This window comes from Muntiacus reevesi, chromosome 9, assembly GCF_963930625.1.
Source record: "Muntiacus reevesi chromosome 9, mMunRee1.1, whole genome shotgun sequence".
Lineage (NCBI taxonomy): Eukaryota > Metazoa > Chordata > Mammalia > Artiodactyla > Cervidae > Muntiacus > Muntiacus reevesi.
The window spans coordinates 75,374,207-75,389,240 of NC_089257.1; the positions used below are offsets into that span (position 1 = coordinate 75,374,207).

The 15,034-nt window shown below is 46.1% G+C and overlaps 1 protein-coding gene across 4 annotated transcripts in view; it reads left to right on the forward strand.

The window, feature by feature from the left end:
- AMOTL1 (angiomotin like 1) overlaps window positions 1-15,034 on the forward strand; it is a 207,099-nt gene that overhangs the window by 77,197 nt on the left and 114,868 nt on the right. Inside the window, exon 1 of one of the 4 annotated variants that reach the window (XM_065946304.1) lies at window positions 8,625-8,891. The exons of 2 other annotated variants lie outside the window; for them this stretch is intronic. In XM_065946304.1, coding sequence (XP_065802376.1) covers window positions 8,843-8,891 — 49 coding nt within the window. In that variant the 5' untranslated portion in view covers window positions 8,625-8,842. Of the gene's footprint in view, window positions 1-8,624; window positions 8,892-15,034 lie in introns of those variants that run through there. One more of the 4 variants, XM_065946306.1, reaches the window with a different exon arrangement.

The window sequence follows — 15,034 nt, forward strand, 5'->3', positions numbered from 1 at the left end:
GTGGACAAAGTAATGTCTGCTTTTTAATGTGCTGTCTAGGCTGCTTATAACTTTTCTTCCAAGGAGTAAGTGTCTTTTAATTTCATGGCTGCAATCACCATTTGTAGTGATTGCAAAATAAAGTCTGTCACTGTTTTCACTGTTTCCTCATCTATTTGCCATGAAGTGATGGGACCAGATGCCATGATCTTAGTTTTCTGAATGTTGAGTTTTAAGCCAGGTTTTCCACTCTCCTTTTTCACTTTCATCAAGAGGCTTTTTAGTTCTTCTTCACTTTCTGCCATAAGGGTGGTGTCATCTGCATATCTGAGATTATTGATATTTCTCCCAGCAATCTTGATTCCAGCTTATGCTTCATCCAGCCCAGCGTTTCTCATGATGTACTCTGTATATAAGTTAAATAAGCAGGGTGACAATATACAGACTTGACATACTCCTTTCCCAATTTGGAACCAGTCCTATTGTTCCATGTCGGTTCTAACTGTTGTATCTTGACCTGCATACAGATTTCTCAAGAGGCAGTCCAGGTGATCTGGTATTCCCATCTCTTTCAGAATTTGCCACAGTTTATTGTGATCCACACAGTCAAAGGCTTTGGCATAGTCAATAAAGCAGAAGTAGATGTTTTTCTGAAATTTTCTTGCTTTTTTGATGATCCAGCAGATGTTGGCAATTTGATCTCTGGTTCCTCTGCCTTTTCTAAATCCAGCTTGAACATCTGGAAGTTCACGGTTCACGTACTGTTGAAGCCTGGCTTGGAGAATTTTGAGCATTACTTTGCTAGCCTGTGAGATAGGCAAATTGCTCATTTTCTGATGTTCCTTTTCTCTCTTCCACTTAATTTGTAACTCATGTTGCTGGAGATTTATAACATTATCACATCCTAAAGTGGAAGTGAAAGTGTCAATCTCTCAGTTGTGTCCAACTCTTTGCAGCCCTATGGATTGTAGTCTGCCAGGCTCCTCTGTCCATGGAATTCTAGGTTGCCATTTCCATCTCCAGGGGATGTTCTGAACCCAGGGACTGACCCAGGGTCTCCTGCATTGCAGGCAGATTCTCCACCGTCTGAGTCACCAGGAAAGGATGACTGGAAAGGGACCATTCCCAGAGGCTGGTAGCTCAGTTGATAAAGAATCCACCTGCAGTGCAGGAGACTCCAGTTTGATTCCTGGGTTCAGAAGATTCCCTGGAGAAGGGATATGCTAACCACTCCAGTATTCTTGGGCTTCTCTCATGGCTCAGCTGGTTAGGAATCCGCCTGCAATGCGGGAGACCTGGGTTTGATCCCTGGGTTGGGAAGATCTCCTGGAGAAGGGAAAGGTTACCCACTCCAGTATTCTGGCCTGGAGAATTCCATGGACTGTATAGTCCGTGGGGTCGCAAAGAGTCGGACATGACTGTGTGGCTTTCACTTTCGGCCTTCCTAATGGAGAAGGAAATGACAACCAATTCCAGTCTTCTTGCCTGGGAAATTCCATGGACAGAGCCACCCAGCAGACTACAATCCATGGGGTCACAAAGATCGGACACGACTGAACGACTAACACACACGTCACCTTCCTAAGGAACTCTTCCTGGGGTGCTCTGGCCTGGGTCCCTACAGGCTTCCCTTGCTTTGCCTCCTTTAAGCTCCTTCCTGCTTCAACATCCCCACACAGGCGATACGCTAAGCTGGACCGCTCTTCGTCCTCTTCTTTGACACCTTGGAGAAGCCTTCCTTTCCACTCCCTCAGTAGCTACCCTGCCTGTCATCAGTCTTTGTTATTGAACCCTGTTCCTTTTCTTCATCACAGGTAGACCAGTTTGTAGTTATAGATTTGTATACATTTTAATGAGCAGAGGCTGTGGTATGGTATTTGCACACCCAGTGGAGGGTGTGGCTTATTCAATATAATTGATAATATTTTTTGAGTAAATGAATGAATGAACAACCTTTCAAATTCTTGTGCTTTCAGTTAATTCTTTCATTTAGTCCTTCTGTTTAGGACTTAATTTTTTTCTAGTTATTTCTAATTATTCCCCTCCTGACCTTTGACTTTTCTGAAGATTATGTTCTGCTTGGCATAATACTGGCTCTGTCACTGATGCACAATAAGTAATTTTTGATTTCTGGATGGATCACTTATAAGATGTGAATTTTAACTCCCCACCCCCATTGCTGGCAAAGATTGGGGGCAGGAAGAGAAGGGGGTAACAGAGAATGAAATGATTGGGTAGCATCAACGACTCAATGAGCATGAATCTGAGCAAACTCTGGGAGATAGGGAAGTACAGGGAAGCCTGGTGTGCTGCAGTTCATGGGGTCACAAAGGATCGGACATGACTGGGCAACTGAACAACCACAAAAACCCCCACTCTGAGATTATACTGTAAAAGGATTTTTTTCTCTTGAATTGAACCATCCAGAATGGCTGGAGCCCTTGAGGATGGTGAGAGCTTCCCCATTTGGAAGAGGTTCTTGTCTTGTACATATTCTACAAAGAGAAGAACTAGAACTGCTAGACAGGCTGTAGAGGGACCATTCTTCTCGCTATTCTTTCTAGCTATGAACATAGAGGACATGTTTTTGGAATAAAACACACCAGCATCCTTTTCAGAATGGTAACTGTAAGGAATCTTAAGTGTGAACATTCTGATCAAAGTTATCTCCAGTTTTAACAGTCCTTGTTTTTAATAGTGATTGTCTGTTGCTGTTGTTTTAGAAACTCAGTATGATTCCAGTTTTTAGGAAAAAAAAGACACTCTCTATACCATCATTGGAAACAGAATAAAACCTAACTGGTTTTTTGTTCATGAAGAGAGAAACAGAAAGAAATTGTCATAACATGACATGAACTGTAGAATGAACAAAACTGAGGCTGGATCATATTAGTAATGCAATTGGATTCACCCAACAACTCAATGGAATGATCAATATAGTTAGAAACTTGGGAGCCTGTAAACTGGGCAACGTTAACTGCTCAGCTAATTCAAACATTCTCAACCAGGGGCAGTTTTGCCCATAGGAGACATTTGGCAATATCTGGAGCCAGTATTTCCTGGAGAAGGAAGTAGCACCCCATTCCATTATTCTTGCCTTGAAATCCCAAGGACAGAGGAGCCTGGCAGTGCATTGGATCATAGAAAAAGCTAGAGAATTCTAGAAAAACATCTGCTTCATTGACCACGCTAAAGCCTTTGACTGTGTGGATCACAAGAAACTGTGGAAAATTCTTCAAGAGATGGGAATACCAGACCACCTTACCTGCCTCATGAGAAATCTGCATGCAGGTCAAGAAGCAACAGTCAGAACTGGACATGAAACAATGGACTGGTTCCAAATAGGAAAAGGAGTACATCAAGGCTGTATATTGTCACATTGCTTATTAACTTATATGCAGAGTACATCATGCAAAATGCAGGGCTGGAGGAAGCACAAGCTGGAATCAAGATTTCTGGGAGAAATATCAATAACTAGATGACATTACCAGATACGCAGATGACATTATCCTTAGGGCAAAAAGTGAAGAGGAATTAAACAGTCTCTTGATGAAAGTGAAAGAGGAGAGTGAAAAAGTTGGATTAAAACTCAACATTCAAAAAAAGCCAAAAATCATGGCATCACAGTCCCATCACCTTATAGCAAATTGATGGGGACACAATGGAAACAGTGACAAACTTTATTTTCTTGGGCTCCAAAATCACTGCAGATGGTGACTGCAGCCATGAAATTAAAAAAGACACTTGCTCTTTAGAAGAAAAGCTATGACAAGCCTAGACAGCATATTACAAAGCAGACATATTACTTTGCCAACAAAGGTCCATCTGGTTAAAGCAATAATTTGGATGGATGTGAGAGTTGGACCATAAAGAAAGCTGAGAACCAAAAAATTAATGCTTTTGAACTGTGGTGCTGAAAAAGACTTTTGAGAGTTCCTTGGATGGCAAGGAGATCAAACCAGTCCATCCTAAAGGAAATCAACCCTGAATATTCATGGAAAGGAATGATGCTGAAACTGAAGCTCTGATACTTTGGCCGCCTGATGTAAAGAGCGGACTCATTGGAAAAGACCCTGATGCTGGACAGATTAAGGGCAGGAGGAGAAGGGGGCAACAGAGGATGAGATGGTTGGATGGCATCACTGACTCAATGGAGATGAGTTTGAGCAAACTCTAGGAGATAGTGAAGGGTAGGGAAGCCTGACGTGCTGCAGTCCATGGCGTTGCAAAGAGTTGGACACGACTGAGCGACTGAACAACGACAAGGAGATGTTATTAGTTGCTACAATGTGGAGTGGGAAGGTTGCTACTGGCATCACATGGGTAGAGGCAGGGATGCTACTAAACATCTAACAATGCAGAAGGCAGTCCTCACCACAAAAAAATCTCAACCCCAAATGTCACGTGTGCCAAGGTTGAGAAACCCTTAAACAATCAATTAGCCGAAAAAGTATGAGCTTTCAATATTCCCAAAGTTTCTGTTGTAAGAATAGCAAATAACAATTATAATGATTGTCATTTAATAAATACCTGTGACATGCCAGGTGCTTTGTATTCTGGGCTACTGAGTGTCTCAGTCAGAATCTGACCCTGCGTTTGTTTGTGGCCAACATCTCTCCTCTTCCTGAGCTTTCTGATGTATGTGCATTTTCCCTGTACATGATGGTATCCACCCTCTGCTTCTTGTGTTTTAGATAGATCAGATTATGTATTCAACGGGCTTCCCAGGTGGTGCTATTGGTAAAGAATCCGCCTGCCAATGCAGGAGACATAAGAGACTCAGGTTCAATCCCTGGGTCTTGAAGATCCCCTGGAGTAGGACCTGGCTACCCACTCCAGTATTCTCGCCTGGAGATTCCCCTGGACAGAGGAGCCTGATGGACTACAGTCCATGGGGTCACAAAGACTCGAACGTGACTGAAGAGACTTGGCGCACACACACAAGTGTTTAATGAATATTAGGTAGTGTGCTCAGAGGAGAAAGCCATTAGGCAAGAAGAGACCGGTGTGTCACCATGGGTGTGAGGCTGAGGCATCCAGACAAACCGGCCTCAGATCCGTAACTCACTCAATGAGCCACATGCCTACGTAAGATGACAGCACAGAGCCTGGCCCTGCTTGTTTTACTGTTCAGTTGCTCAGTCGTGTCTGACTGTTTGTGACTCCATGGACTATAGCATGCCAGACTTCCATGTCCTTCACTATCTCCCAGCGTTTGCTAGGACTCATGTCCATTGAGTCGGTGATGCCATCTAACCATCTCATCCTCTGTTGCCCCCTTCTCCTCCCGCCTTCAATCTTTCCCAGAATCAGGGTCTTTTCCAATGAGTCAGTTTTTTGCATCAGGTGGCCAAAGTATAGGAGTTTTGGCTTTAACTTCAGTCCTTCCAATGAATATTCAGGACTGATTTCCTTTAGGATGGACTGGTTTGATCTCCTTGCAGTTCAAGCAACTCTCAAGAGTCTTATCCAGCACCACAATTTGAAAGCATTGTAGAGTATGTAGATCCAAAACCACAGATGCTGACTGATTAGCTACCTTTCTGCTAGTAGAGCTGCATTCAGTTTTTAGTGTAAACATACCTTGTTTCTCTTTGGTCCCAATCATAGTTGGAATCTAAAACCAAATATACTATAAAATGTTATTGATGACCTCTTATTGATCAAATCCAAAGTGTTTTTCTCAGGTCTTAGTTCCTGAAAAATAGTCACATGTATTTGATGTAGAAGACTATTTATTTTCTGTATTTCATGTAGTGATTATTAATGGTTGAGAAAATTAAAGTATGTGGAGGGGAAAAATTTGCCTACCAAATTAATCATCACTCGGGATCAATTTGAAAATTCTAGGCGTGGTCTGCTTGATTGAATCAGCAGATTCTTGAGCCCACAAACTGTGCCTGTCACTTCTTCAGAAGCCTAAGAGTCTGTGGCATTGATAGCATCGTCTTAAAACCCCCTCTGTCTTACGTGCCTTTAAACCTTCCTAGCTCTTCTACTTCCCCAGTTCCTGCCTCTTCTGCCTCCTTCTTCCCTGAATTTTCTGTTATGGGCCTTCTCCAAGTAAACTGATCTTCACAGCTTCATCTCTTTTCCTCTATAATTCTGTTCCTGACTTCTCAGCTAAGGCCCTTGTGCCTTATTTCCTCTTGCTCAGAGGACAGGAAGCTCTACAACATCTTTCTCAAACCAGTTCTCCCCCTCAGTTCTTCTTCCATCTGTGGTCCATCTATTGGATTAACTGGTTTATAAATCTTCCAAGAATGATCCATTCTTTCTATGGCCCAGCCACAAAATCCGAGTTAACTTGATTGCTTTGTTCTTTCCCCCAGGATAGCTGTCCAGTCAATGAAAACAATAAAATGTTGCTTCAAAGATTTGGCTATCTTCCCTGCATTTGGTATCTTCGAAGATTTGGTATCTTTCTTCCTTTCTATCTCCTTTGCCCAACCTCACATGTCATTGTTTTCTGCAGCTATTTCCCCAATGGGCTTCCTATCTGCAGGGCTATTGGAGTGTTGCTTGAAATAATAGCAAATGTGTGTTCAGCACTTATGTGCATTGTGCTATTTTATATTTACTACTTTATTCAGTCCCTGCAACCACCTCGTGAGGTTTGATGCTATTTCCCTCATCTTGAAAAAGAAGAAACTGGGGTTTAGCAAGGTTAGGTGACTTGCCCAAGTGTCTGCAGATAGAGTGGTGGAACTGACTCACCAATCCATCTTGGTTTCATTCCAGTGGATACTTATCACTATTAAATTCTGCTGTCTCTCAGGATATAGTGATAGGTAATTAATACATTTTAGTTTCCTTCCTACTTTCCCTCCTTTTTCTATACATCATTCTCCCTCAGCCTATGTTAGTTGCTCAGTCATGTCTTTGCGACCCCATGGACTGTAGCCCACCAGTCTCCTCTGTCGATGGGATTCTCCAGGCAAGAATACTGGAGTGCGTTGCCAGTCCCTTCTCCAGAGGATCTTCCTGACTCAGGGATCGAACCCAGGTCTCTTGCATTGCAGGCAGATTCTTTACCATCTGAACCACCAGGGAAGCTTGATTTGAAGAAGCCCCAGCCTATGCTAAATCCATACAATGCCAGTGGTGCTGAGCTCCAGAACCCTTCAAGGCTCTCCTTTCTCCTGCATGTACTCAGTTCTCTCCAGTTTTTCCAAGTATCTTCAGTGCTTTCCTGCTCTGTGGTGGCATATTTTGTTATATTAAATAAATAAATCCTTGAAGTGCTGGTTAGCTGCTGTTTCTTTTGTGTGTTATCAAGTACTAGGGTATCAAATTCTAAATGTGATAGATATTTGGTAAATAATTGTTATATATTATTGCACCTTGATGCTTCTGAACTGTGGTGTTGGAGAAGACTCTTGAGAATCCCTTGGACTGTAAGATCAAACCTGTCAATCCTAAAGGAAATCAGCCCAGAATATTCATTGGAAGGACTGATGCTAAACTCCAATACTTTGGCCACCTGATGTGAAGAACTGAGTCATTGGAAAAGACCCTGATGCTGGGAAAGATTGAAGGTGGGAGGAGAAGGGGATGACAGAGGATAAGATGGCTGGATGGCATCACCGACACAATGGACATGAGTTTGAGTAAACTCCGGGAGTTAGTGATGGACAGGGAAGCCTGGCGTGCTGCAATTCATAGGAGTCACAAAGAGTCGGACACAACTTAGTGACTGAACAACAAATCTTGAGAGCAGAGGTTCCTGAACATCAGGGATGTATCAGGAGAATAGACTGGAATCAGAAGGGCACATAACCCCCGAGGATTGAGTGGAGGGGTAAAACTGCTGGTGGACTGGTTAGTTAATTGCCACAGTCCAGGCAGGAATCCCTGAAAGAATCTTGGTCTAGAGAAGAGCACAAGGTGAGAGGTTTGGAATGCCCTGACTCTCCTAGTAGTAAGTCTTCCTCAGAAGCCGGCCTCTCCTGTGCTGAGCAGCAGAGCCAGCTCCTGGAAGCTAGGGAGAAATGTTACAAGATGTGAGTGGGTTCAGGGTCCCCAGATCAAGGCTCCAGAGATGTGTAATTGGATATTACTGGAGCTTGAGGAGTGTTAACTCAGTATAGCCTGATTTAAGACGTGAGGCAGAATTGGCAACCTTTTTCCAGAGTTCCTTATTTTGCTTCCACTTCTAGAGGGGTTATGACCACCGGTTGTAGGCTCTCGGGTTGTAGAAATCTGTTTTGGCCCTTCTGCTTGTCAACGGAGCCCATCGTAGCTGCCGGTCGCCCGATCCCAGTGCGTGATAGAAGCCCTGGAGACCAGGGCAATGCATAGAGAAAACTCTGGCTACTTTTCATCTGAAAATGCTTCTTAAGAAGAAAAAAAAGAATCCTACAGAGACCTCATCTGGACTTTTGAGGGCAGATCGGGAAAACGATTTCGGCCGGAGTTGGCCTGGTGGGGAGGAAGAGAAAGTCGCAGGAAGGAGGAATCGAGAGAGGCCGTCGCCCTCCTCACTCCGAGGCGAACTCTCGAGCTGGAGCCCCGGGCGGTTGCAGCCGGCGGTCTCCGGGGCCCAGGGAGGGGCGGCGAGCGGGTGCAGGCGGGCTCTAGGGCCCAGCGGCCGGGCGCCCGGCGGGGGTGGAGTGTAGGGTTACGCGAACCAGCCCGGACCACCCTCCCCGGGCGGCGGCGCGGGCGCGCAGGGCGCTCTAGGACCCAGAGGCGGCGCTGGGGTTTGGGGCTGGAGGGGAAGCCCCGGGCTGGTCTCCGCTTCCCGTGTGAATGGGGGCGATCGCCGGGCGCCGCTTCCGCAGGCTGCCCCCACGCCTTGCTCAGCGCGCTGCCCGGCGGCCGCCGTCCCCAGCCGCGGAGCTGAGCTGGCCATGATCGCCTCATGTGGAGGGCAAAGTTGCGCCGGGGAACTTGTGAGTCTGCGGTGAGAGGTAACCAGTCCCCGCTCGGGGTGCGGGGAGGGGCGCCCCCAAATCTCCAGCGCCGAGGACCCTGCCGATCGATGCTCTCCGCCCCCAACGACTCCGGGCCGGGGCGGGGAGGTGGGGGCTCCTTTCCGGGGGTGCTCCGGGCTGAGGACGGCCCGGCTCCGGAGCGACTTGGGCAGCTTGTTTTTTGGCGCCGGGGACCGAGAGTGCCCGCCACCGGAATCTTGATCTCCCTTACCCAGATTACTTAAAAAAAAAAAAAAAAAAAAAATCAGAACTCCGTTTCCGCGCCACTCTGCAGGCCCCAGACTGGGAGTCGTTTGGCCGTCTCGGCCCGGGACCCGGGGTGCAGGGGCGCCCGAGCCGTGGGGCGGGCCTTTAACGGAGGGGCGCTGCCATATGGCCGCGCTCCTCGCGACCCGCCCGCGCGCGGGTCCCCGGCGGCCGAGGGAAGCGGCGGAGGGAAGGGGTGGCCGGCGGCCGCTTCCCGGCGCGCGAGACAAAGGCGCGCACGCCCGCCCGCCGGACACGCGGGACCTTCCTGCGGTCCCAAACTTTCGGCCCTGGCGGGTGGGGGCGGCGAAGGGACGCCCCAGCCTCGTATCTTGTTCTCCGATTGCTCCTTCTTTGTTCTCCGCGGACAAGTTTCCTTGGCCGAAACTGGGGAGTTAGAATCCTTTCTCTCCCTTGCTGTTACTGTTGCTTCAAAAGCATCTGTTTTCGGGGTGGGGGAAACATTAAACTTAACAAGTGGCACTGGCCTTTCTTGGAATGGAACTTCCGTGGCAGGAGGGAGATTGGCACTTCGGTTGATGACAGCTGGGCAGAGCCGGGCCCCCGCGCGGGGCCAGAGGCCGGACGTGCCCCGTGGGCAGCCGGGCTGGAGGGCCGGGCGGCCGAACCGACGAGCTGCTGGCGCGCACCCACCTCCAGGGCCCCCGCCGCGGCGACCTTTCCAGCTTTCCCGCTTAGGAGCTCGGGCTGAGAACCCGGCTGGCAGCCCGCAGCTCCCGCTCCTCGCCACGCCCTGCCCTCTAGTATCTTGATTGGTGGCTGTAAAGACTACATTTTTTGTTCCAGGAGTTTTGCATCTTTGACTTCGGTGTTGGTTTACTGTCCCCAGGTGGCACGTGCTTTGGAAAATGCTCGGCTGGTGTGTGGAGCACCTGGATTGGGGCTTCAGTAGACATGGTCCTGATGATGGGCCGGCCTCGGAGACTTGGCGGTTGGGACCGAACACTTCTTGCTCTCGGTCCCTCAGTTCCTAGTTCCTTTGCCATGTCCTGGTGGAGTGTGGACATGGTTGCCCGTTTCCTTCCTCCAAGGCGTGTTAGGAGGATCGAGTTTTTGTTCCACCCCTGGGTTGGGAAGATCCCCTGGAAAAGGAAATGGCAACCCACTCTAGTATTCTGGCCTGAAAAATCTCAAGGGCAGAGGAGCTTGGCGGGCTACAGGCCAAAGGGTCGGAAGGAGTCACTGACTCAACGACTAAACACACACACCCCCACAACAGGCACTGGAGGTGGGGAATCAGGAGGGCCCGTTATGATCCCCAACGATGCTCTGGACCACCCCAAACAATAAGGGTACTTGCTATAAGCAAATGCAACCAGAATAGAGGGCTTATTCATAGCTCCTATTCCAAAAAAAAAGTCCTTCCTTTTCGGTAAGTGAAAAGTCTGGACTTGAAATGCTGAATAGTCATTCCTCTCTCTCCTTCCAAAACTGGCCAGTGTGTCCCTGCTAGACTGACTTAAGATTTCCCCTGACTGCCCACCTCTCCTGGACCCTGCAGCTCTCCTTGGACATCTAACCCATGGTAGGGGTTGGGGTCTCTCTAGATGGCAAGTTCTTGAAGCATCTAGACCAGTGTGACGTTTATCTCCCAGGACTGTGCTCTGATCATTTACTATAATGCTTTTTATGGAAGCAATGTGGTCACAGTACTTCACACATTTTGAGCTGTTCTGCAGGGGAGCAGAGGATTGGAAACCACGGATTTGATCAAAATGAAAAGGAGTAGGGCATAGAGAAGACTTTAGAGCCACCTGTCTCTACTCCCTGGTGGGGTATGGGCGGACGCTTAGTTTTTGGATGGATATACTTTGCTTTTGTGATATACGGTTTTTCAAGGTAAATGAGGAAACCCTTGTGAACTCTATAAGTAGGATAGGATGAGAGAAGGCGCTCTTTAAAAATTTTTTTTTATTTTGACTTAGATGGGGAGGCAGCCTTAGTTGTGGCACTGGGATACAGTTCCCTGAGTGGGGATGGACGCGGGTCCTGGGTTTTGAGATCAGGAAGTCTTAGCCACTCTAGCACCAGGGAAGTCCTGAGAAGGTGCTGTTAATTCCACTTCCCTCTCCCTTCTTTTTAAAATGTGCACAAGTCTTGGTGTTTTGCTTCAGTGCAGATGGTGGAGGGTGAAGAATACTAATGTACAGAAGGACATGTGGAGATCAAAGCACTTAAAAAATACATCTTTTCATGGAAGCTAATGGAGGACTTTCAGTTTAAATGAGATTTTTAAGTGCTGTCCTTAAGAAAAGCACAGGAATGCAGAAATGTGAGTGATTTTATGGGAAGGCACTCTGCTGATTAGACTTGAGAGTGTCTGCCCTTGACTGGTTTGTCTGGAAGGCTTCTGTACTCTGCTTTTTTTTTTTTTTTTTGATGTCTACCCCTGTGGAGAAGTGTGGACCCAGTGCCTGGGGGAAACATGGCCGAACTAACTGAAATTAGATGGCAGTCTGGCTGGTGAGAGTTTTGTGTACAGCCCATGGGTACCAGTGCTGTGTCTCTTAGTAATTTGTGAAAATGCTTTGAAAATGATAAAATATTGTGACATAAAGCTTTTCAAAGGAAAAAAAAAATAATGACTTAGGAAAGGAGGGGATTGCTAGTGAAAATTGTAAAAATCTGATTTTCCAGGCCAGTAAAGGAAAAAGGAAGTAACTTTGTAAGACCTGTTAATAGCCCTGATAAGCAAAATTCTCACAAAGTAGCATTCTCCTGTCCGGCTCCCCTCCCCCAACTGCTGACCACTTCCAAGTATCTGTCTGCATTTTAAATGCGTATGGAAGCTTAGATCAGTAAATTCTCTAGTGTTTTGAGTAATTTTTCTCCTCCTAGTTTTTCATTAATTTTGGTAGGTTCTTATGTCCCAGAATTCACTCGGCAGTGGAATACTTGAAAAGCAAGGGTAGCTTGGAGGTCATGGAAGAGGACATATTTAATTATAAGGTTTGTTGGAAATAGTATGGGGTTGTTGAGGTTTTTGTTTCCTTAGCAAAAAAAAAAAAATTTTTTTTTAAAATTCATTTTGTTGGTTTGTTTTGTCTCGGAAGGAAGGCAGAATTTAAATCTTGGCCATCGTGGGTAGAGCCGCACAGGGCATTTTCTGAAAGGGAGCCTCGCCTGGGCTTGTGTGTTGGCACCGCTTTCAGTTCTCCTCTGACTTGTGGGCCCTTGGCCTCCATGGTTGTGAAACTTTAGGGTCTATTCATGCCAGGCTGTTAGGACCAGACTCCTGGGCTCCCGAAGTGGGTCACACATCAGGCATCTTTCCTCCCTTTATTGGGGGATGGGGGAGTAGCTCCAACATGTTAGGAAATGTATCCCCTGTAAGCCTCTCAAGAATTGGGTTTAACTTAAAAAAAAAAAAAAAAATCAAGCCAGTGGTCTTACTTTGTGTGTTTAAGTCTGTATTTGGGACTTCACTGGCCAGTCGTGCAGCCATGTACACTGCTTTTTTTGTTTGTTTTAAGTAAAACGCCTGTAGTTCCCATGTTTGTTTGTTTAACTTCTAGTTTTGAAATGATTGTAGCTTTATGGGAAGTTGCAAAAATCGTAGAGAGGTCTAGTGTTCACTTCACCCAGTTTTCCCCCATTGGTAACATCTCACGTAACCAGAGCAGAGCAGGGGAACCAGTAAAATAAACGTTGGTCCAATCCAAACCATATTCAGACTTCACCAGTTTTCACCACTTCACCAAATGCGGACATGTCGGGGTGGGGGAGGTGGGGAGGAGGTGTGTGTGTATCCTTCATATGTGTGGATTCCTGTAGCCACTTGCGCAGTCAGGATACGGAGCTGTTCTGTCACCTCCGAGCTCCTCTTTGCGCCACGCCTTTGTAGTCACGCCTCCCTTAGCCCCGCCCCATCTCTTAACCCTGGTAACTCCTCAACCCCTTCGCCATCTGTAATTTTGAGAATGTTACATACATAGCATTCTGCGGTATGTGGTCTTTGGAGATTAGCATTTTCACTTAGCATCACACCCTTGAGATCCACCCAAACCGTTGCATCATCACTAGTTCATTCCTTTGTATTGCTGAGTAGTGTTCTCTGGTGTTGATACACCACAGTTTGTTTAAGCATTTACCCACCAAAAGACACCCAGGTTGTTTTCAGTTTTTGGCTGCTACAGTTGAGGTTGCTGTGAACATTCATGTACAGGTTTTGATGAGGACAGAGTTTTCATTTCTCTAAGACAAATGCCTTGGATTGCGATTGCTGGGTTTTGGATGGTAAGCGTATGTTTAGTTTTTTTCTTTTTTAAAGAAATCGTCCGACTTTCCCAGAGTGGCTATACTATTTCAAATTCCCACCAGCAGTGTGTGAGAGGTGCAGTTGTTCTGCATCCACACCACCATTTGCTTATTATTTTAGTGTCCCAGTAAATGTTCTAGTCTCCTCATGCTTTTGATTTGCATTCTCTAATGGCTGATGGTGTTGGACCATCATGTGCTTATTTGTCATCTGTGTGTCCTTTATGGGGAAATGTCTGCTCCTGTCTTGCCCATGTTCTAAGTGTATTTTTTTTTTTTTTTTTTTGCTACTGAGCTTTGAGAATTCTGCATATAGTCCAGATATGAGTCCTTTGTCAGATATGTGGCTTGTGTGTGTATTTTTTTCCAACATGTAGCCTGTCTTTTTGAACTTTTAACAAGATCATTTAGAGGACAAAAGTTTGAAAAATTTTGCTAATATCCAGTTTATTCTTTTTTTTTTTTTTTGCTTTTATGAACTGTGCTTTTGGTGTCACATCTAAGAACATTTTGCCTAAGTTAATTTCCCAAAGATTTTCTGTTTTTTTTTTAAAGACTCATAGTTTTACGTCTTCAAATCGCAGTTCCCTTTTACCCTCTTAAGGATGTGTATGTCTTGCTATCCACGTTATCAACTGTATCTTAGGTGTCGATTGTGTATTTAGTGCTCTGGAAGCCCACCAGTGAATCAGACATAGTTCCCACTCTCCCGAGCTCACTGTTGGTGCAGTGGTGTGCGAACATTCCCAGGTGTTACTGTCAGAATAGAGAAGAGCGAGGCGTGTGTGGGAACCCAAAGAAGAGAAGGCTCTGGGAGTTCCCGCTCTGATCCGGTGATCAGGGAGGGCTTCCCTGGGCATGTTGCCGCAGCATGGTGAGAAGACAGTGGGTTCTTGCCTTTGGTCTAGTTTTTGAATTTTTTTTTTTGTTAGTTCTACCACTTTATTGCTACCAACCCATCTCCCTCCACCCTCATGCACACATGCTCAGTCATGTAACCCCATGGAGTGCAACCCACCAGGCTCCTCTGTCCATGGACTTTTCCAGGCAAGAATACTAGAGTGGGTTGCCATTTCCTTCTCCTAGTTTTTGAATATTTTACTGGCATGAGTTCTTTCGTCTAAGTCACCCTGGTTCTTGAGCACAGGCTGAAGGACTCTGGATAAACCGAGTGGTTGAGGACTCTTTTGAACAGCACGTGGCATGCTAGTCTTTAAAAGGAAGTACTTAAAACTAAATAACGTGAAGAGTATGAGTAAGATTAATAGAGTGAAAGTTAGAATATGTGTCAAAGTGAAAAAAGCAGTAGTATTTTGGATTGTCTAGGTCGAATAGATTTGGTTTGCTTCTTGGCCCTGCCACCTCCTAGCTGTGTGATCTCAGAGAATGTGACCAGTGCAGCCTCACAGATAGTGGAGACAGTCATAGTGCTACCTGACGGAGGAGGGTGGAGGGGAAATGAAATGATGCATATGTAGTACTTAGCACAATGCTGGGCACATTCAGTAAATGCCTATTATGATTTTAAAATAGCAGGAGACACATGATTTTCTTTTGCATATGCTCATCTCTTTCTCTGAGAAACTGAAATACCA